Consider the following 23,349-nt stretch of genomic DNA (forward strand, 5'->3'; position numbering starts at 1 on the left):
TTTTGTGTGTGAATTACCTATGTACACAAAGGCATGTTGCTTTGAAGTTTCAGTTCTGACTTCGTGACAGCTTCCTTGGTCCTGTCTGTTTTCCTTTCGTTTTCCCATTTTGTTTATGATTCTCCCAAATATTAAACACATCTGACTGAGAAGAACCAACATCTTTTGGCACATTTCATTTTAGATTTGGTTCTTGAAGACGTTTTACAATACTTTCCATTGTTTCAGTATAAAACTCTTGTTGGGGCAATGTTTTCTTCCAGTCAGCCAAGTCCAACAGGTCATTAAGGTCTGTCGGCTCTCACTTTAACTACAGATTCATTTTTATTTTTAGGCTTACGAAGGTATTAACTGTAGAAATGCAAATTACAAGGTTATGCCATCATTTTCTTTAACTGATATTGGAAAAGATGCCATAGGTTCAAGCCGGATCATTCAGCTATTATAGAAAAATCGTTTCATGTAAAATCTGTGATTTTGCTTATTTGCTACAGCGTAAAAATAAGCAGAGGGAAAATCATTTAACTTTTTAAACGTGTTGATTCCAACCTTTTAGTCAAGGGTAGTAACTTGGCTCATCAGGGACTTCCAAGTCTTGCATGAGTTCAGTCACGTTACAGCAAGAGGAGATAGAAAACTGGCAGAGGAACTTACGAACTTCAGGAAAATGATCTTAAAGTTAAGTATTCTGTCAGACTGAGGTTATGTGGCCAATTAAAGACATTTAACCGGAGTGAAATGTTTATGACTGAGGGACCACATGCACACACACACACACAGCAATAACTCATGGGTCAAAGGAACTGTGCTGTTGTCCTACAGAAAACATACGTCTGGACACTGAGATTAAAAAGTATATACATGCTCTAAATGTGGCCTAAAAGGTATACCTTTTCAATATGTTGAATGCAGCAGTTCAATAGAAAAATGCAATTCAATTCAATAAAAACAGTTTCTTGTCTTTTACTCAGAAAATGTTGACTCAGAAGTGCTGTTTGAACAGACGGGTTTCTCATTTTTGCACGGCTCTTTTCTTTTTCAAACTTGTCCACAACAAAATGAGGAACCACCCGCTGAAAACATTTGTAAATACATTAAATACAACGTTAACGTCACGACAGAATTTTATCTCAAAATGTAACGTTACCTCAACTACACACACACACTCCTACACGGAGAAACAGAACTTGTGTGTTTAGGATATTCTCTTCCACTTACATTTGACCAGACACCGTGTCGAAGTCTTCGAGACTGTTGGGGAACAGGGGGTCTCTGAGTTCCCTGGAGGGTTTTTTCTTGGTCCTCCATGAGCCGAAGCGCCTTTTCTTCTTGTCCGCGGGGCTGGTGGCCTCTGAGCCCGGACTCTGAGGTTCCGAGCCCGGCCCGCTCTCCGGCTGCTCCCGCTCCCTGCTCTCCTTCTCCAGGGATTTGGACTTCGAAAATAGCTTCTTTAGTTTGGCCGCTTTGGACACGCTCATTATTCTTGGAGTTTTAGACTAAGTTTTAACGGAGAAAATCAACGAGACGTGTGTGTACAAACAGAGAGAGAGAGAGAGAGAGGCGTGTGTCTGTAAACCACAGGTGAAACTGCAGCTGCTGCTGAGAGCGGGATGGTTATGAAGAGGTGGGTCCTCCACCGCTGCACGGACCGCTCGAGGGCAGTTTTAGTGAATGTTTACCCTAAAGATGCTAGTGTTGTCACCGCGGACTATACTGGTGTTAAATTTAGTAACCTCGTTTCCATTGGTGCCCCTCACTTTAAGATGACATTTTCACACTCTGTACAATCTTCACAAAAAATCAGACAAGAAAACAAAACCAGAGCCACTGCAGCAGGTGTGTACTCCCCCATGCTCAGTGTTGAGGAGGGGTTTGAGGGTGTAAAATATATATTAATCGCCCTTGATTTCAGAATAGATTTAGCAAAATCTTCGATCTAAGAAATGCAGTGCAGCTGTTAATTCGTCCTAAGTATCTCGGAAAATAAAAATGATTAAATCAATCTGAAAAACTACTTTATGTATTTATTAGGGTTAACTTTCGACCAGTACGAAGTTCATTGTAATATATTGCGTTCTGTTCTTGAAATACTACTACTCTAGTGACACCTCGTGGACAAATATCGAACAGCAGTGGGGAAAATATATATAGAAAATGAATCAAGTTGGGGTGCTTATAACTGCTTCATCAACGGCCACAAAATAGGAACACACCCCGGACAGGGCACCGGTCCATCACAGGACTCTCACCCGGTCACACATCTGTGGACAACTGTGTACAGCCAAGCCACGTGACAGGAGTGGGAACTGAACACTCAACCCAGGAAGCTGAATCTGTGATGAGAGGAATACTACCTGCTCCCTTAAATCCTTCTTGTAAACAGTTGCAAAAACAAAAGCATGATTCATCGTGAGCTAATATTGCAATAATCTCTTATCACCAGTTACAGAGCAGTTGTCCCCTCTTTAAATGTTAGAACAAGTTTATGGAAACGCTAATCTCAAAATAAATAAGTCCACATGACTCATAGCTGCCAGCAGTTTATTGATGAGAGCGAGTTGGCATATGGCAAACATGCAGTGTTTTCCATCATCAGTGTGAAGCTTGTGCATTGTGCAGATGCAGGCGAACACAAAGAGGAATTAAAAAAAAAAAAGGCACAAAACATGGACATTTAGTATTTCAAATATCTGTCAGTGAAGAAGAGGCCTCTTCAAAATTAGAATGAAGCCATGGTGCATCACTGATCCTCAGAAGGCACATAATTTAGTGTAGAAAACCAGGAATCAAAACAGCAATTAGACAGATAAGAAAACAAATCATTTCTCTGAATCACTCTGTTCTCTCCCTTTACAGAATTAACTGCAAGAGAAGTGAAAGCCAATGGCAGAGATTCAGATCCAGGCAAAAGCTGCCAATCTTAGACCGTGGCACTTCCAAAACTGGACATTTACATTTTTTTTTTAATTTTTAATTTTTTTTGCTTTTAGCAAAGCCCTTAATGAGGCAAATCAGGTGTGTGAGGGCATGGAGAACATAGCAGTGTATGAGGTACAGGACTGAGATCTAGTCAGAATCTCAAATGGCTAGCCACTCCCTACATAGGGCTTACTCCCTACTCCATACACTCTACAATACATTTTACAAAACATCAGTGAGGATATGTGCACAACTCTCTACTGAACAAAAGGCCCTGTCCCAGTTCTATATCCTCAAAAGCTGTTGAAGCCATTTTGACAAATATAAAAAGATTCTACATCCTTTTTTCAATCTCTGAGCTTAGTTTAAAGTTTAAAATTGGTTTAAGTGTGAAAGATGAAGAGATTACAAAGGACTGTGTGTAACATCTTTCACTGAAGTGTGACGAGACACATGCTTTTTTTGAAAGGTGCGCTCCTGAGCTCCCTTATTGTGGACTACTAAAGAAATGAGACCTCCTAGTGCCTCTCACACTACAAGGCTACAAGTGTGAGCAATAGACCGAGGCTACTTTTTGGGTGTAGAAGTCAACAATTCAGAACCCACAAAGTGCACTACATAGGAAGTAGGATGCCATTTGACGTTCAGACCTACTGCTCTAACGCTTTCATTCAGTCATTCATTCATCCATGGCCTTGTACAAGTTAGCGTTTTCTTCTTTGGCTTGGATGGGTTAGTGTAGTGCTGCTGAACTCCTGTGGAGATTCTCACAAAAGTGCAGTAAAGACCAGCCAATAGCTATTTTTAAACTTATCTGACTGCACGAATAAACCTGCTTTGTAAAATCTATAATCAACACTGTGAGCATTTATCTGTATATTTATATTTAGTGCAGCACTAACAGGTATGGTATCCATATGTTTCATAAACCTTTTACAGTTGTGTGTTGTAGGAATGAACATCTGCAGATTGTAACGTGTGAAACTGCTCATTGTTTTCTAATTGACTTTATCGCCAAGTGAATGCTTCTTACAGCCGTCTGGAAAATAGGGACAAGTATCCAGTGTCTTTCTTTGTACAAGGTTACTACAACAATGAAAACACAGTGAAAAACCAACATTTTCAATCCAAAATGGCCAAAAGGATTGATTTTCCTTCCAATTTTATAATTTGCCATTGTGTTCACTAGTATTGTCAAGGCTAAATGAGACACTGTTTAAACCCATGAGAAAATGACTAAGGCCAGAGGTGTTGTCTCTAGTATTAAAACTCACACACCTAGAAATACATTCAAATCCATGGCTGTACAAAACGTAAAAGTCAGTCTCTATAAATCTACAAGAAAGAAAGAAAAACAAAATAAACTAACTGGGTATTTTCTTCTTAAAACAGCCTTAAAAGCATGCAAAAAAAAAAGGGGGGGGGGGCAATTTTCACTTCATCTTATGTTCAAATTAAAATGTCTATATTTATGGAGAAATAGTTCCTAGCATTTAACACAAAATCAAAAAACCCGAGCCCAATAGTAGCACTCTGGGTCTCCACATTTTTTCAATTGAACAATTCTGTATATTAGAAGAATATTAGGCAAAACTACCAGTGCACGTTTGACTATTTTTATCGTCACTTCATATGATGTAGGTCTAAAATGGGTAAAATGTCCACTGTTGAACCTACAAGATCCTACATAATGTATTCCCTTCATGATTTGGCCCCTGTGGGGTCAGTGACATGTTTGTAGTAAAGAGCCACTCTTAGCACTGACTCACCAAGGGAAAATGTGCCATCTTCTACAAGTGTGTTCTTTTTCTTTTTTGATTGACTTAAATTAGACCTTCAACAGCTTATTTGATATTATAATAAATGGTGGGAGCTTAAATACAAGGTTATTAATATGATTATAGCAAATTAAATGAAATTATTCCTTCGTGTAATGTCAGGAGTCTGATAACATGAAGCTCAATTCACCGCTCTCAAGAAATAAACACTGGAGCTTCAAACACTGTTCAAATATGCTCGATCAGAAAAGGTAAACAAAAAAACAACAACAACAACAAAAGAAAAACAGATTTGAAATGCTCACTTTGCAAGTCTAGAAAAGAGATTTCATTATCATAAACCCTTAGAAGAAGACACAGCTTGTGTATCCACTCCTCTGCTGCTACACGGTTTAGAGGAGAGGAACAGGGAGATGAGGTCTGAAATGTGTTTAAAACTATACCAGTGTGAACCGGTAAATTCCAGACACACTCATTAACCCCTGCATCTCCAGTACGTGGCATTTCCCGCATTAATGCTTAAACGTCTCATGAGAAAATAATGGGTGGTGAAAATGAAATGCATGAGATACAAAAATCTGGATATACCAAATTGTCAACAACCACTGTTGGGTTACTTCGACAATAAAAGCAATATTTTAAAGAAGTGTCTATAAGAGGGAATGGGAAAATCATGCAATGGCGTTTAACTATAAAGAAAAAGAAGGGGAAAAGAGTCAATAGTTTCTTCTCTCTCATGAAAAGGAAAAAAAAAATCTCAGTCCCAGTCAGGGAGTTGGTGGCTGCTGGAGAAAGATATATATATATATATTTATATATATTTTTTTGCAATGCATTATTTGACCAGCCTTTTGGCTACGTCAGCATAAGCAATCTCGATCTCCTTGTCGCTGGGGCAAGTGTTGGTGAATTCTTCGCGTGCATACGCGTTGCTCAGGTACTTCCAGATACCCGTCATTTCTTTTGGGATTTCAAAGCCTCTGTACTTCTTAGCCACCACCTACAAAGAAGAGGGGGAGAATTTACAAAGCTGTAGCCCTGTCAGCACCCAGAAGACGTGTGCGTGCGTGCGTGTGTATGTGTGTGTGTGTAGTTACTGCAGCTACCTGAAAAAGAATTCTGATGGTCATTGTATGGTGAAATAATCTTAAATAAATAAATAATCAATGAATGTGCAAGCTGAATATATTTACAATAAAACAAACAAACAACAAGCAGTTAAGGATAAAGGAATGTTGAAAATCAGACTCTTTATACAATATTCATTTTTGTACAGCCATATAAAATGGTAAAATTCACAAAAATATTAAAAATGTAATTAAACTACCTACCTACCTAACTACCTGGTTTATGTTGCTGTAAGTGTTAGCCATGTATTCCCTACTGTGCAGACAAAATGTAACATACTACCACCTAGTGTACTGAAGTAGCTACTCAAGCTTTTGCTGCTAATAGCATGCTACGAATTTCCATTATCTCGTCAGTCATGTGTGCATTTATATAAAGGATCTTAACGTGTACATTCATTTCTCCTTCACCTTGACAATATGCAGTTTCGGCAGCAGGTTGCAGTCAGCCAGAGTCATCTCCTCTCCGTCCAGAAACTTGCGGCTAGACGCCTTAATGTCGTCCATGCTATTGTGGTCAATTTCATCGGGCAAAGGTGAGCACAAGTACTCGTCCAATTTCTGAAGGGTCTTCAGTAGTCCTCGCTCCAGAGCTACAGAGACACACATTACACAAGGATGCTTTAAATGACGCCCATGTCAAGTGCAAGGTGCTGCCACAAAGACAATTCTGTAAACAAACTGATCTTTCCATTTCTTTACTTTAAGCTGCTATTTCTAATTTCAACATTACAATTTAATTCTAATTTTCTTCTGGAAACATACCACATGGCCATTTATTGGGTATACTTTATTTGAGAAACTGAGCATCCCAGTGGAAATGTAACTATAATATGTTGTAGTTCTCTGACATAGCACATGAGGGCGCAATTTTACAAGAGAACAAACGCCATTCAACATCAATTGCCTGCATCAAAGGGGACATACACCCATTCCCCATCCCATTTCCCTGGGGTCAAACATCTGTGACATGCTTTGGTCAAAATACCTCAAGGATCAAACAATTTTCTTCCCCCTCTTTAAACTGCCTTGATCAGAACAAGAGTAACGAGAGAGATGAAACAATGTTTTTTAGCCCCATATACTTTTTTCTCTTTTTTCCTTATTTAATTACTGCAGTTGTTTGTCAGTGTTTCCTGGTCTTTGGTCTCATAAGCCCATGTCAAGTGCTGTAACTGGACAGAATCAGGCCAGAAGGCAGGACAACGCTGAAGTGTCCACTAGCTGCATAGATACAACACAATCAGAAAGACTAATTTTATCCCATGTCCTCAGATTTCTGCAGATTGTTTGTGCATCACACTTTGCTTGCTGCTATTCTCCAAATCCTCTAAATTAATGTGTTATTGCACTTAAAATATGATTTGTTTCATAGAAAATGTCCCCTTAAAGCAGTTTACATTTCAGAAATCTTATTCTATCTGGATTCAAGGTTACATACATTTGGTCAAGAACAGCACAATTTCAGCTTCCTAATCATGTTTTGACAATTATTGACTGCATAGATTTTTTTTTCAAGGGACACAGCTATGAAAGTATGTGTTATATGACATGTACATACAAGGACAAGCTAATATTGAAGCACATGATAATAAGCAGCACTAATATTTAACATGAAATAGTATAGCAGACATAGGGGGGGAAAAAAACCCTCAAAACCACATTTCTAATAATAGTACTCTTACGTGACCAGTGCTTTCCACAGAAGCTTATCTAAACAGTACTCCTAATGCCTTCTTCATTTTCCTGAAACCATAACATGTCCTTTGTGCTGGTGGTGCTTTTTGCTTTTTATAGGGCATCATGTAAACCATGAGGTGTGTCTTCGCTATTTGGTATGTAAACTATGAGGAGAGGGTGAGGCAGAAGCAGATTGCAGATTATCCCCCGATGGTCTCACTGTTCTAGGAGAGTTTGTTATAACCAGAAGTAAAAGAATCACACATGTTGCATGATGGAGCATGGATTCACAAAAACAAGAAGCCAGAGATCTGACATCTAACCAAAGTCTAACAGGAGCTGACAAAATACTGGGTTCTGCTCTGCATTTGGGCCAATTTATTCCCCCACTTTCCACTTTTTGCTTGGGTTCTTTTTCTATTTTTATTTGATGAAACTTGTTTGTGTAAACCAAAGTTAATAATCAAATGTTTCATTCTCTTTCAAATATTTAACAGAGGTTTTTCTGGAGCTCGATGCTCAGCTTCAGTTTTCTTTGGTCATCTTCCATCACCAAAGCAGTTACAACTACAGTAAGCTCTGTAAAATACAGTGTCTGCTAGTGGGTGCGAGTGGTTTTGGGTCTCAGTTTCAGCAGTACACATCTGCCTTGGATCATATGGGTCGAGTCTCAGAGCTGTGGGTTCAGGATTCAATTTCACGCAGAACACTAAAAGAAGCAGTGTGAGTTTGCACTTGTATATTCTAGGAATGAGCCTTGAACAATATTTGCCATTCAAATGAGTGCATTTGTAAACAAACTGTATACAAATTTCCCTAGGAAACAAAAATACTGAAGGCTAAGACATTTCTTTATTATGTGATCTATAGGTGGTTGTTCAGTTGTATTGCTGATTTACAGAACTGTACAATTTGTCCTTTAAGGGGACATATTATACCCCTTTTAAACAAGTTTGAACAGGTCTATGGGCTACACAATACATGTTCATGAAGGTCACAAAATCAATCTCAAAAAGAGATCTCACCAGCTCTATTCCTAACTCTTTTCAGAATTAATCATTTAAGGGCTCTGTCACTTTTATGCAAATAAGCTGTTGCTGGTCACGCCCCATCCCATGTTTTACAGAAAACAGAGGCACTATCCAACCCTATATGTTCCACCCTCAACTCAGGACTTGGTGATACCCACGTTATTTTTTTTATGTGGTATGTAATAATAAGCAACTTTTAGACTGCACTGGTGTGTTTGGGGAACTTTAAACAAGTACTAGACAGTGTAAAAACATCAGTATATATTCACTTCTCAGCTTCAAAGTTTGGTTAATGACACTGTGACACTGCAAGGCTTTTAAGGTCATGGAGAGCAGCTGCGCAGTGCATGCCACCTCTAACTATATTCCCACGGCTATGTTCGTAGACTATTATTTATTAACAATCCAGCCTCAAGAAGAACAGTCACAGGTTTACATCACTGCTGTTGCGGCAGCTCAGTCTCAGTTTTTTTCCCGCTTCTCATTTCCTGAAAGTATAGTATCTCCTCATCTTTGATTATACACAAACTCTCCCTAACTTGAAATGAGGTTGGCCTTCGTTAATTTTTTGCGGGGCTCGTAGAAGCATATGATTCCTGACACCGTAATCTTTCAACTGTTTCACAGAAAACAGATGGATGTTTATAGGAGCAGTAGAGACCCAAGTGGAAATACAAAAGAATGCAAAAAGTGAGTTTTACATAATATGTCCCCCCCTTAAAGGACATTTCCTACACCTCCACTTGCATGTGGCTATTTTAAGCTGAATGATGTGGACTACCAGCCACTTCTAAACTCTGTCTTTGGCGACGTACACATTACATTATGAAGTGACACAAGTCAGATTTTTTTTTTTAATATGACTAAGGTCGGATCTTTTTTCAGGAGTGTGTGGACACAAATGTGACACAAATATGAATGGCCAGTTCAGATTTCATGCGTCTTGCCTGTACACATGTGCTTAGTTATGTGTACCAACTGCATGGCAAAACAACAAAAAAGGAGAGGCTCAGTGAGAACCAAATAGCACCACACTCCCTACACAGTGCACTTCACGAATTATAAAACTAAAATTTCTAAAGGGAGAGAACGAGAGAGAGAGAGTTACAAGATTTAATCTACCTACTGAACTCGAGTAGTGTTTAGTACATTAAATAAATTTGTATTACAATTATAAAAATTATTTTATTATTGAACTAACAACACATACTTTAACAGATATATTACTTAATACACTACTATATATTACAGTCTAGGGCTGTACCTAACGATTATTTTTAGATTGATTAATTGAAAAGATAAGTGACAGATTACTCAAATTTTTTTTGAGAAAATTTATAAAGACAATGTTAAATATAAAAGACAATTTTTAAAAACAATTTTTTTACAGCATTTTTAAATACAGAAATTTAATAAACAATGCCTCTTTGTAAATAATAAACACAATTAATTCCTGTTTAGCACAAGAAACCTGTGATGACATCAGCTCATTGACTATTAAATTAATTTAGTAATTTGAGTTGATTACTCTATGTTTTACTTTTAAGAGATAGGCAGTTCTGTCAATTTTGAATTGATCATTCACTGTATTATCATGTCGTAATTAATACCTTAAAAAAAAAAAAAAACGTTATTAATGTTAAATTTCACATTACCATAACTTGTAGCATGTTCTGTTCTCCTGGGAGTAATTAACATTCACATATTTTAACATGTAAAAAAAAAAAAAAAAACCTTGCTATTGCTGAGAACGAGCCTTGGCTGTCTTTGATGGCTCTGGGTCAGTCTGAGCTGTGCAGGACGCCACAGGGATACTGACTAAACTACATCAGCTGGGTTTAGCTTCTAATTCACTATACAATCTAGAGCCTCCTACAAGTTGCAATTTTCTTTAAGTTCAGTAATGAGATTTTTTTTTAGAATGAGTAACGACAAAAAGCTCATTTGCACATAATAAATTGTTGGAATATACCCATGCATTTTTGTCTACTGATCAAATAGCTGCGTTCACCCCTAATATATTCCTAGAGTGTTTGGTAGAGATACTCACCCTCGTTAGCATCAGGTTTGGAGTTCTTAATGTAGGCAGAGAATTTGGCAAATATGTCCATCCCTGCCGTGTTGGACTCTGGATGCCTGGCACTGAGTTTAGAGAACCTGAACAATAACAGAACCAGCCAGTACATTAACACTTAATTAAGTGCCCATGAAAGAATCTGTATTGTGTGTGTGAAGGGTAGAGACACAGACACACACACACACTCACTTGGGTGGGCTGAGAACATCTTCTAGAAACTCTTCAATCTTGTTGACATCAGTCTTCACCTCCCCGTTAAATGTGATGAAAGGAGGGTGCGTTCCTGGAGCCAAGTTCTGAAGATCTGCTGGTTTCCTGACCAAAAACAAACAAAAAAATGATCAAGACCCACAAACAGAAGGCTCCACTTTCTACACAAATCAATACTTGAATGCTCTGTTTATTTGTTCCCTAGTTATTAAAATTAGGGTTGAATGCTTAATGTGACATTGTTAAAGATAGGTCTACATTGTTAACATAGCGACTGGTGACAGTCCTGAGAAGGTTGATTTTATGACAATGATTAACAACTTTCAAATTTCATTTGTATATTATTGTGCAGTCCTAATCTCAGAAATGGCTATTTAATGCTGATTTGTGATGTGGTTGTACTATTAAATTACCAATAAAGTACAAACATTGAGGAATCAAAAAGAGCTACCTTTTTATTAAATAGTAATAACAGCCAAAAGGTTTTGATTAAGTAGGTTCATTATTTGTTTCATTCTGTCTGGACCAAATGCATATGGCTCAGGATTTACAAGAGAACAGCTTAGCAACAAAAACCCCAGGCCTCTTCACTGGAGTGGCCATATTCAAAAGCCTCGTGCACAGCCCACCAGTCAAGCACTACATAACGGTCCATCGTGAGAGAATGTGGTTGAGTGTTGTTGAGCGTATGGTAGAGAGAGCCTGAGTGTGTCTGTGCTTGCGTAAAAGTGAGCTCCATTCTGTACATATAAACACTTAAAGCTATACCTGCAGTCCATATTCAAAACAAATATGTTGACTGTTTGTTCATTTCAGTTTGGATAAAATGCACTTGCATATACCACTGCGTATCATACACTGAACGGTTACCAGATTAGGAACACCTACCTTGTATCAATGATCATTCTCTGTTTTATCAGCTCCATTGACACCATATGAGCACTGTGCAGTTCTACAATTATAGACTGTATGCATACTTTATGCCCATTTAACCCAACTCTTCAATTGTCAGGCCCCTCAGAGGACCACTACCAAAAAAAAAAAACCCACACAACGGGAATTGCAAATACCTTACTGTAAATAATGATTATACTGGGTTAGCAAACTAGGCACAATGTGAGGAGCCATGTAAGGCCTAGTTGAAGGTGAAGTGAATTAAGACTCTAAACGCCCCAGAAGACCTTGCAGTCTGGAACACTTTGATACTACCAGCCTGATTCTGGGCACAACCACAGGATATGACCTCATGCCTCTGGCATGAGCACTAAAGGGAAGATGTTTGTGTGTGTGAAGAGAGAGAGAGAGAGAGAGAGAGAGAGAGAGAGAGAGAGAGAGAGAGAATGTACCAGTAATATGTTGCATAATTGGTCATTAGTGTTGCGGTAAGTTTAGTATAAGTATTGTGTATGGATATGTAAGTATACGTTTCCACATTAAGAAGAGGATTGTATGTAATGGGCCCACAAGCCTGAAAACAAACGTCTGTGTCTATATGCACATATGGCTCAGATGGGTAACAAAGTACAAAAGTATCTCCACAACAATGAACATGCTGCAGTTTCTTCATCAGTAAAACTATGTGAGTTTTCAATAAGAGCCACTGTGTCTTGAACTGAAGTGCCCTGCCATCTGAGAGGAGACTGAGAACACAGAGACACTGCCTCATTCGAGAAGCAATATAAATGCACAATCGAACAAGGTCTCTTTTGTATGCAGCAGTGCCATTAAGCCCTTAACATAATGATTGGACGTCGGTTTGTGGAAATCTAAGAGAGAGGGAGGGGAAAGACAGAGGAAGGCGTAGAGAACATGAAAAATGATCATAAATGACAAGTCAGAGAGGAAAAAAAGGAGAGGAAAACAAGAAGAACAAAGAAAAACTAGGCCGCCATTAACCATATAGCCATTGTCATAGAGGGTTTTCTGGCATTTCAAATACAAGAAAGCCCAAAATACCCTTGCAATTGTTTACATACCCAATGTTTTTGTTTACAATAACAATAAATAATAACAAACTATAAAAATAGTTTATCTTGTCAGTTGCTGACTGTGTGTATGATCATGGAAAGCTGGTTATTTTCTGTTGATACAAAACTGAAACACTGTTGAGATGACATTAAAGCAACTCGTTTACTAGAAAGTTGATAACGTATGCTTTTGAACATTTCTAAAGCCAAGCACCTTAACATTTTATCAAACAAGTAATCTATACTTGATAAAGGTATAAATCACAGGGAACTAGATATTTGAGTACCACCTCGCTCTGGTGTTCTGGCTTTAATAATCCAGAGATTTTGTCTGTTTTCGTGTAAAGTTAAACAAAAGGCTGTGCAGATGCAATTTACTCGTCAGAAAGTCAGTAACGGTGAGAGGTGTCCGTGTATTCGTGTCATTATAGGGACAGAAAAGATGATTTACTGTTTGTTAAATATATAGTAAACAACAAAAGGCTGGGTCACAGGAACATTCTCCAAACCTAAAGAAGGGACTATAATAAATATTACCTCAACAACGTTCAACACATTTCTGTTTGAGCCCCAGTAAAACACTGAGCTGCTCACCACGTTGGATGATGGACCTACAGCACTGAAGCGGCGCGAGTGTTTCCCAATTCAGCTCTATGACTCCTTTGACATGCATTTTTTAGTTCTCAAATGAGTATTTGTCCAGGGAAAAGAGGACCTCTGGTCACCGCCAAATGGTCCCAAATATACTTCACGAACTGGAATGTGAAATATGGCTGAACTAACAACCAGTAGTGCCACCTTAAGTTCTCTGTGAAATACGGCTGAATTAATAGAATAGAATAAAAAGCCTTTATTGTCATTAACAGTAATTAACACTTCCTACTCGCGCATGCACATTTCAACATTAGGTGTCAGTCAATCAGAAAGCACAAATGCTTATTCTAGTAAGTAAAAAAAGAGTAAGAAAGACAGGTAAGGTAAACAGTGAGAAAGGGAGAAAAGACAAATCATAGAGAGAACAGGAAGAAATAATACAAAAAGAAGACAAGAGAGAAATTCTGACAAAGGGCAGAGCAAGAAAAGGATTTTAGAGAGAGAGAGAGAGAGAGAGAGAGAGAGATGCTTTTGAGGATAGCTCTGGGGGGAGGTGTAATTGCATACCAATAAATGTTTAAATATATTTGTGCACACACATTTTATCTACTAACAATAAGGCTGCAATCTTTTACATAACCAGAGAAGCTGAAGAGATGGACAAACAACCATGAGTCCTTCTATAAAGACATCCTGTTCAAAATCATGGTGAGCTGCCTGTGCTCATTACATTCATTTTAACTCAAGAGACTGGCTATTTAGGTGTTCTTTCTTCAGAACTTTACCACCAAATGTTAACAACCCTACCTTTTCAGGTCGACAGTGGTGACGTTGAAGACAACGCCCTTCAGCCAAAGGATCATGAAGAGACGCTGTGAGAATGGACAATTCCCTATACTCTCTCCATCACTGCCCGCCTGCAAAGCAAATAAATAAATAGGTTTAGGGTGGAGGATTTATATTTTGGAATCCAGTCATTAACAGCCCGGCAACTTTCATCAACATGTTTTGGTCATAATTGTTTAGTTTTTGTAGCAAACGCAACAAAAGTAATGATTGAAACGAGCTGATGTTGTCTTTACATTTCCACAGAAAATGTCAGAACCATCATAAAATTACCTGCAGGTTTAATAGATTATATCAATGCAGAGAATTTATTGAACAGCCTTTGTATAAAGCAAACTGCTAACATTTTTCAGACACCTATCATTAATTAATGTGTTTGTAGTTTCTAGGCTCTGGCTGTCAGATTTCCTCTCATCACCTCATTCTGTATAGTACAGAGCCCTAATTTCCCAAGTTAAGATTACATATTTCTGTAATTGCTGGCAAAAATTAACAAAGCTTAGATGGTCAGCAAGATTCTTCTCCACTACTTTTAATGTGTTTTAGCTGCAGCATAACTTTCATTCTTCACCATTTAACTTTAAATTCTGCATGGGTTTAGACAAGTGACCTGCAGTGTGACATTTATCATTATACATTTAACTCTTTGCGCAGGCAAATAAAATTTTACATTGAAGGATTGTGACAATCTGATTATGATTCTGTAAGAAACACTTCAGTTCAGTCTTGTATTTTCCCCACAGATACTTTTTCTAGATTATTTTGTCATGACAAAGTTATTAGCCTAGGCGTATACCAATTTCAAAAATGTGAGAATTATGCAAAAAGCCTCATATGAGTTTAGCAATGCATCATGAGTTGTTTTAAATTGTACAATTACTGAACAGCAACACAAATCAACCACTCTTCAGTCTCTCAGCTTTAGACGCAAGAGAATATCAAATCATTAACCAAGATTCAAGAATCATTACATTTTACTATATGTTTAACTTTCACAAAATATAGAAAAAGGGAACTCAGTTTACGCTGACTAGGATCCCCCTAGGATTAATGTATTATGTAACACTGGTCACCTGATATCTGATGATGCTTACAAACCAAGTTATTGGACTAAACTAGGAAATCATGTCCAAAACATTCGACATGAGCAGGGTTTAATCATCTTGTGCAGCTCACTGTCTTGATTGTGCAGGGTTGAATCTTCCTATGTAGTAATCTTATAAAGTAAGTACAGTGATTTTTAATCATGTATAGCTGCAACATTATCAATCTGAGATCATACAACATCTGTGAGGTGGGTATTTAGAGGAAAAAAAGCGTGTTTCTATCAGGGTGTCCATGTTTCACTGCAGGTGAACTGCAGAATAAATGAGAAGAACCTAATAGATGTGGAACATAAATGTGTCATGTAATCATATTTCACACACTTTTACCCAATATTTCAGTTTGCAATATTACTCTCATAATACAAAACCCCATCTTTTACCAAACCCACAGATTTGTTGTCCATGCAAAAACTTCCTACAGTCTTTTCCCATCTATAGCTCTTTCCTTCTCATCATCCTCCAGCCTCTCAGTACTAGGGTGTACCAGACTCAGTTGACTCTGTGTACTGACCCAAAACAAGTCTGTTACATTTTTCAAGATGATGATTGTATTGCATTGTTATAAAATGGAGTCAAATTGAAAAGGGGATTTCTTAAATCCACATGCAATGTTCCAAATTAAGCATTTTGTTTTGGAGTGGCTTTTATTAAATATTTCAGTGTCAGAAACAACTTGGAAACGCTCAATACACCACCAGTTGTCAAGTTTTAAACCAACTCTGCAACAAAAGCACAAAATACAGTCCTTACACTAGGTGGAGATTCTAAGCTTGAAACTCCCACAAAAGTCTTAAAAGTATTTCTTTAGATGTCCGTCTAAATTTAAAAGCAGCTGCAGTATCCAAACGTCTATTAAAAGCAACATTGCTATCAAAAGCAGCTCCTGTCCACTACAATATGTTATTGTGCTTTCTCTGTCAGTTCACGCCCTGTCTGTACAATAGAGACGGGCAGTAGTGGCTCAGTGCCCCTCTAGTGAATAGAAGACTTTGTTATAGAAAGTTCTCTTCTTCTGACTCCCTCTATTTCACTCTCTCTCTCCCAAGCAACACACACAGACACACACACAAGCCTCTAACTCAGTGTGGCATGTTTGAACTACTGTGACCTGTGTGTGTTAGATATAGTCTTTCTCAATCATACAAAGCTGATAAGAACTGGATTGCTGCCACATTCCTTTCTTGATATAAACATCTCTCTGGTAATATTAAAAACTTGCACACTAAGTATTCTACAGCTCAAAAAAAAGTGAGGATTAGTAAGAAAAACTGTCCTGAATTAAGATGTTCACAGGTCAAAGAAGCAAATCATGATCGCCGGCTTATTTACAGAATTTGAGGTGTTTGAAAAGGAAAAACTATGTTATGCAACGCAGTGACCATTCCCAAAAAGGTGTTTTAAGAAATATTAAAAAGTGTAAATCATTAAAGACTTTTGACACTATAATCATAAAAAAAAAGAAGAACATTTCTCTTCATTTTGTGAAATATATTTCTGCATTATACACAGTTGAATCACAATATTAGGAGCTCCCTGTTCATTCTCTCAGCTCCATTGACCACACAGGAGTACTTTGCAGTTCTTAAATTAAACAACGTAGTCCATCCGTTCTGCATACTTTTTGTCTGATTTCACACTGTTCTTCAAAAGGTCAAGACCCCAACAGGATCACCATAGAGCAGGCATGATTTAGGTGGGGCATTATTGTCAGTGCTGCAGTGACACTCTTGTGGTGACATGTTAGTGTGTGCTGAGTTGGTCTGAGTGGCTCAGACACAGCAATAGCGCTGAGCAATTAGCCAAAAATTTATCAAAATCAACATTCAGAACTTCTAACTGACAACTTTGTCTATATTGATTATATCAACTATTTTTATTCTGTTATGGCCCCACTGTGTGTTCATGTACTGTCCCATTAAAACCACGCTACCAAGCTGTAGTTACATGATTCTGCCCCTATCTGCCACATGGAAGCAACCTAAACGCAGTGGCAACTTGAATAACTCGAGTATCTAGTACCAAAGAAAAACATAGCGTCTGTGGTTTGGACATGCTGTGTTTTTACTTAAATTAAGATGACACTGAACAATAAGAAGTCAAATGTAAACACTGAGAAAAAATTTCAGCAAAACAAAATAATCGTTCATTAATCGTAATCATGGTAAAATATACTATTAAACGTGATATTGATGTGCACTTATATCGCTCAGCACTACACAGCAATATATGTACACTAGTGTTACACCGATACCAACACCGTATCGTATCAGCACCGATCCTAAAGGTGTGTTGGAAATGGCCAACTACTCACTATTCCCTACACGTAGTGCACAGGGAAATGCTGAGTTTACATGAAATGGAAATATTTAATTTCTGCTTTGCAACAGCCCATAATACAGAAATAAATGACAAACATCCTTCTGCTGCTTTTTGTAAACATGGACCCACTTTACTTGCAAATATGAAACTTTTCTTATCATTTCTAATACTCATTACTGCCATTCTCAAAGCTTTCTTTATACTGCTGCAGAACATCTATTCTTGAGTGCAGAGTGTGTTTCTCCGTTACTGACAGAGCCTCGAGCTGCTGGACTAACGGATGTGAGTGGTACTTGATGAACTTTCAGATATAGAATGGCAAGATGTCTTCAGAATGTGTTGGAGACATCTATACACTCTGTCCAGTTACGTCTTCACCCTGAGAAATCTGAAATAAATCTAAGAATGATACAGTGAGAAATCAGATTAATTAGCTAAAATCCATAATCATAATCTGATTTCTAGACCTTACTCCAATCTCAGAGCTGAGTGTACTGCATACATGTCCACTTCAATAATCAGATAACTGCAGAAATCCGATTAAGTACGGATTATTATGTGCATGCAAACGCACTCTGTGTCTGTTTTCAGCATCAGTAGATACTTGAAATATTGAAAATGTGGTATCAGCCCTAAACAGGACTAATATTACAGGTAAAATAAAGTGCATTGTAGATTGTAATTACTTAATGCTCCATGACCACCCCTGTTCAGAACGCACTGTACAGAGGCTCATGTTTTTGCACGGAATCAAAGAGCCATCCAGACCCAGAGTTAAGGGAAGATTGTCCATAGAGGTCCATAGTGACAAACGTCCAGAGGCACAACAGCAGACTGCAGAGAAAGATTTACAGGATTTTGGAAGAAAGAATTATAGACTAAAATTAGGTTTAATTTCTAAACTCAAAAGGTGTGAAAGGGGGTCTCTCAGCTTGATTCCTTTGCCCCTATAGCTCTCCTCTGAAGGTTCCTTATCCCATCATCAGTTGTTCTTTCAATCCCTTTCTCTTTTGTTCATCAGTTTGTGTACCTTGTATACCCTGGCTCTTAACCCCCATCCAACTGGTTTCATTTTCTTTGTCTTTCTCTCTCCTGCCTGGTTCAATTTTTATTTAGTATCTCATTTGTTCACATACAATCTCATTTTTCCTTCTCATTCCCTCTCCCTCCAAGAAAACATTCCATAAATGTTTGGGCCTGGATCCTTGGATGAGACTGTTTAGGTTACAGAGACCAAGCATTTCCTGTGAGACAGCTGCTGCCTTTAAGCACAAAGCTTCCAAGGATTGCGTATCAACTGGTTCAAGTGTGAAATTCTTATGCAAGTGTCCCAAGTCACATTTTGCTGACTCACTTCACAAAAGAAAATCAAGCCAAAAAAACGAAAGTGAAAAATCTTGCAACAGAAAATAAATCTAGACACTGTGCATTACTCATCAGCTCTGTTAAGAAAATCATTCTCACAAAACCCTTAAAAATATCTTCAACACTGATGTTGATGTGATAGATAAGTTTAATTTCTCTATCTGTCTATCATATTTTATATACAAGATTTATTAGCCTTAAAATATGCCTGAAGCGAGTATAATGACATACTGTTTTTTTTGTTTTTTTTTGTAATGGCACTCAGTATAAGAGTGGAAGGCTGGTCTAAGGCCAGTGGACAAATCCAGGGGCAGCATCTGCTCACTCAATAGCCTCTTAGAAAGAGAGAACGAAGCGCCACATTCACTCTTTCTGGAAAAGCCTCACTCTCGCACACACAGCCATCTGGAAGTGTATGCTCGGCAAACACACACCACAGTAAACACACTGTGCTTTTGTTCGACACCTCTGAAACACACAGTCACTCCAAAAAATGGTTCCAATTCACAGACACATGCAGAAAGCAAGAGAGAGAGAGAGAGAAGAGAAGGGAGCTGTGTACACCTAATATGGTCACAGCTCAAACTGAGGCAACAACGGAAAGTTTACTCACAGTCCAAAGAAAATAGCTGTCTGAAGCAGACATAAAGGAACCGAAGTAGGCTTGGTCTGTAGGACAGCATGTCTATGGGTGGAGCTTTTGTATTTCTATTTATTTATTTTTAAAAAGTAATAAAAAAAATCCAAATGTAGTCTGGATTTATTGTATGAAGTGTTCCTCCACTGGAGCTTAAAAGCCAAGTTACCCAAATAATGGAAGCCTACACCCAACCAATTAGCACTATCCAGCGTACTGAAACTCTTCAAATTATTTGCCATAAATTTGTCAATTTTTAGAAATGAGCATGTCAGAAAATACATAAGCATGTCTATGAGATTATAGAACAACTCAATAGTGTATGATGAACTTGCTTGATTGTTAGTCTCACATTGCCAGACTCTGTAGGGAACATGGCCAAGAATGCTTGCTAATGCAGGAAAAGAAATTTGTCTGACACACAAAAGACCAATCACAATTCTGCTATTTTGGCATGGCGTGTAGGAGGTGGTGATTCAAGTCAGACCATTAAAAGCCAGTACATCATAATATACAGAAGTGTGTATATGCGGACATACAGAGAGCCAATCAGAATACAACTGACAAAATCCTCACAGTGAGGCCAAGTGGGCGGATTATCTGTGGCTGAGACTACATGATGGATGGTAAACTGGTGCTGTATAAGCTTCAGCATCATAGCAAAACTAAAAAGCAAATTTAAGACACCGCACATTTTGACTAACTGATGTAACTTGGTTTAAGGTGAAAATGGTGTGAATTGGATTTTTCACCACACTACTGATAGGCAAAGAACAAGCATTAATTCAGGAATATAAACCACTGCATCTGTGACAGTATGAGTCAATGAAGGTTGAAATTCAGACAAGCTTGGTATTTGAGCATTATGTCTGTCAGATTCTTAGCCATGTGGGCGTCTCAGCATAAAAGAGACAACTTAAAATTTGACAAATGTCAGAAAGAGTAATGTTCTCCAAAGAACACATACACACATGCAGAAACTCAGAAGTTCAACACACCCTCATTAAATTACTCAAGTAATTTCAATCAAATCCTTCTTCTGCTCACACATACATATTCAGCTCACACACCACATACTGGAGACAGTGATTCATGTTTCTCTCACAGCTGCAGAAGTGTGTGTGTTCTCCAAGTGGAAATGTGAAGATCCACAGCATGAGCTTATCCAGTCCACGTCATCATGCTTCAAACAAACCTGAATAGAGTTCCATCTGCATCTGACACACTGTAGTGACTACAGAACTGTCATACACAGACACAGGCTTCAAATAGAAAAAAACCCCACTACAAATCACACTTCATTAAGAACAAAAGCCAAAGTAATCCTTAATACACACGGCCGACTATAATTTTTCTGAATTACTATTCAGTTGGTTCATCCTGAAGACAAAGACTACAGGATTTATTTCCATTTTACTGGCAAAAAAAACAAACAATAAATCAGCACTTGTTGCTGCTGAACCATCGCAGACAGTTGCCCACATATGTTTAATTAGATGTTACAGCCACATTTGAAGCAGAAATTAGAACAAACTATTTTTTTGTGATTTGTTCCTTTCTAATTAATGTGTGAAACCCAAAATGGTTTAACAATTACTGTGTCTGAAGGCTGAAACCCCAGTGTGATTGTCTGTGAATTTGGGGGGAGTCCAGCCTTCTGTAGTGGGGAGCTAAATTTAGCACATCAACTCTTAACAGCTCTCAATCCTAATGAGGATGAATTTCAGACCCCAACATTACCCAATATGGAGGGAGGGAGAGAGAGGGAGAGGGGGAGAGAGAGAGATTTTGCAGGAATATTAAAAGGAATGTCCTCCCAGATGTTTTCCAACAACTGTGTCAAAAAGAGCCAGAAATTGTGTGCAAGTGTTAGCACTTGTAACAAAAGCTTGTTTAAGAAAATAAATAAATAAATAAATAAATAAATAAATAAATAAATAAATAAAAACAATACAAAAAAACACACCACACATACCCTGGTCATACTTTAGACACAGCCCATACCCAACCACCCACTCACCCACCTCATTACTGGCTTTGTGTAAAATATGAAAGAGCTGTGAATATATCCCATAGGATTAAAAGAGTCAGTCCAACCAGACTAGGGACAATTGTCTTAACTGCCGGGTTGAATGTTTCTGAAACAAAATAAACTTAAATTCTCTGTAAGACAAAAATTGTCAAGTAATCACTTTGGATTTACCTGTAATTTAAAGTTTATCCAATTTATTTACAACAGTTCATATCAGCAGTTTTCCTGGGTTACTGTCCCTTTAAGAGAGAAGGGGCTGCTACTGTAAGAGCTGCGATTTGCCCTTCACTTTATAGCTCTGGCCTTTCACATCCACTCTCTAGCTAAATTTAGGGAAATTTGGCTCAGCAGGATCCCAGGGGTTTTTGCCTTAATGCCTCTAATCCTAATGTGGGCTAACACAGGCAGAGACTCACACACTATCAGCAAAAGCAGGAAAGGTGGAGACCCTTTGAAAGCATTATTCATTTAAGTTTAAGTTTTAGGCTAAACTATCTGAATGTTTAGTCTATGAGAGCATAGTGTTTGTCACAGCACTGAACAGTTCCTGTAGTCCCTCAGCAGTCAAAAAAAAGGGTTCATCAGTAACATTATATGGTCAACACACCAGCTAATATTAAGATACTATCCTTCTGAAATCCTGCTGAAGTTGTCTGAAATTAGAAATATTCAATTATACTGAATAACAGAAAATGATCTGTTGTTAACAAACCTAATTATTGGTAAGATGTAATTAATACAAAGTTTGTGGAAGTCTGACTTTTTATTTCAAGATATTTGAAAATAAGAACTGATAAAAGTCATAGACAATCATGACAGTACAGCAATGTTTAAATAATAATAATAATAATTATTATTTTTAAACAAATAATTAATATTGTTTAAAAAGGCTTTGGCAATATTAGTTGTTATCTGTATATTACATTTATTCAAACAATAATGTTGACAGAGCAATTATGCACAAGTTGAGACGGGCTATATAGAGACCATCAAGAGGTGGAGTCAGTCCCACCCAATGACTGGTTCAGGGACAATTATAGTCACTTATCTAAACTTGGACAAAAAAAAAAGTGCCTAAAACTTTCCTTCACATGGTCTGACAAAAGCACATCCCAGACTGATGGGTCATCAGTACACTGCATTTCTCAGTTGTGTTCAGCACACCCACACAACCTTGCTTGACCTAGAGCATTTGCTGCAGTATGGGACCAGCTGAACAAACACCAGTTTTGTTGTTGAAATCAAACCACATGGACAGGTTGTTTAAGAAGCAAGAGAGACCAACTCAAAGGTGTCCTGCGAAGCAACTATATCCTGAGGTACTGTGTGGAACATGCAGAGGCCAATTCAAACATTAACTACATCATTCCAGCCAGTAACAAGGCTTTGGAAGGCATGTTATCAGAGTTGCCTCAGCATGGAATTCAGCAAGGCTGCTATGCAGATACAACACGACTGAAAATCAGATGGCAAATAAAGCTAACGTTAAAGTTGTTAAAGTGTAAGCTAAGAATGTATGAAGTTATATCTAATCATAGCATTGGACACACATTTATTTCACAGCATGAAGACAAGGTCAAACAGTTCAAAACAAACATGTTGAAGTGTAGTGTTTACATATGGTGAAAGTGAGAACAGAGAAGACAGGCAACCATCCATCC

General features: G+C 37.9%; 2 protein-coding genes across 2 annotated transcripts in view; both read right to left on the reverse strand.

The window, feature by feature from the left end:
* crybg1a (crystallin beta-gamma domain containing 1a) overlaps nt 1-1,542 on the reverse strand; it is a 68,968-nt gene extending 67,426 nt beyond the window's left edge. The window contains exon 1 of the mRNA XM_066671336.1: nt 1,219-1,542. Within this exon, the coding sequence (XP_066527433.1) occupies nt 1,219-1,478 (260 nt within the window). The 5' untranslated portion in view covers nt 1,479-1,542. The remainder of the gene's footprint in view (nt 1-1,218) is intronic.
* A 993-nt stretch (nt 1,543-2,535) lies between these two features.
* Nucleotides 2,536-23,349, reverse strand: part of clic4 (chloride intracellular channel 4) — a 34,803-nt gene continuing 13,989 nt past the window's right edge. The window contains exons 2-6 of the mRNA XM_066671383.1: nt 14,191-14,300; nt 10,802-10,927; nt 10,586-10,692; nt 6,236-6,417; nt 2,536-5,697 (exon numbers count right to left, since the gene is read on the reverse strand). Coding sequence (XP_066527480.1) covers nt 5,533-5,697; nt 6,236-6,417; nt 10,586-10,692; nt 10,802-10,927; nt 14,191-14,300 — 690 coding nt within the window. The 3' untranslated portion in view covers nt 2,536-5,532. The remainder of the gene's footprint in view (nt 5,698-6,235; nt 6,418-10,585; nt 10,693-10,801; nt 10,928-14,190; nt 14,301-23,349) is intronic.

Source organism: Hoplias malabaricus, chromosome 1 (assembly GCF_029633855.1).
Source record: "Hoplias malabaricus isolate fHopMal1 chromosome 1, fHopMal1.hap1, whole genome shotgun sequence".
Taxonomy (NCBI): Eukaryota; Metazoa; Chordata; class Actinopteri; order Characiformes; family Erythrinidae; genus Hoplias; species Hoplias malabaricus.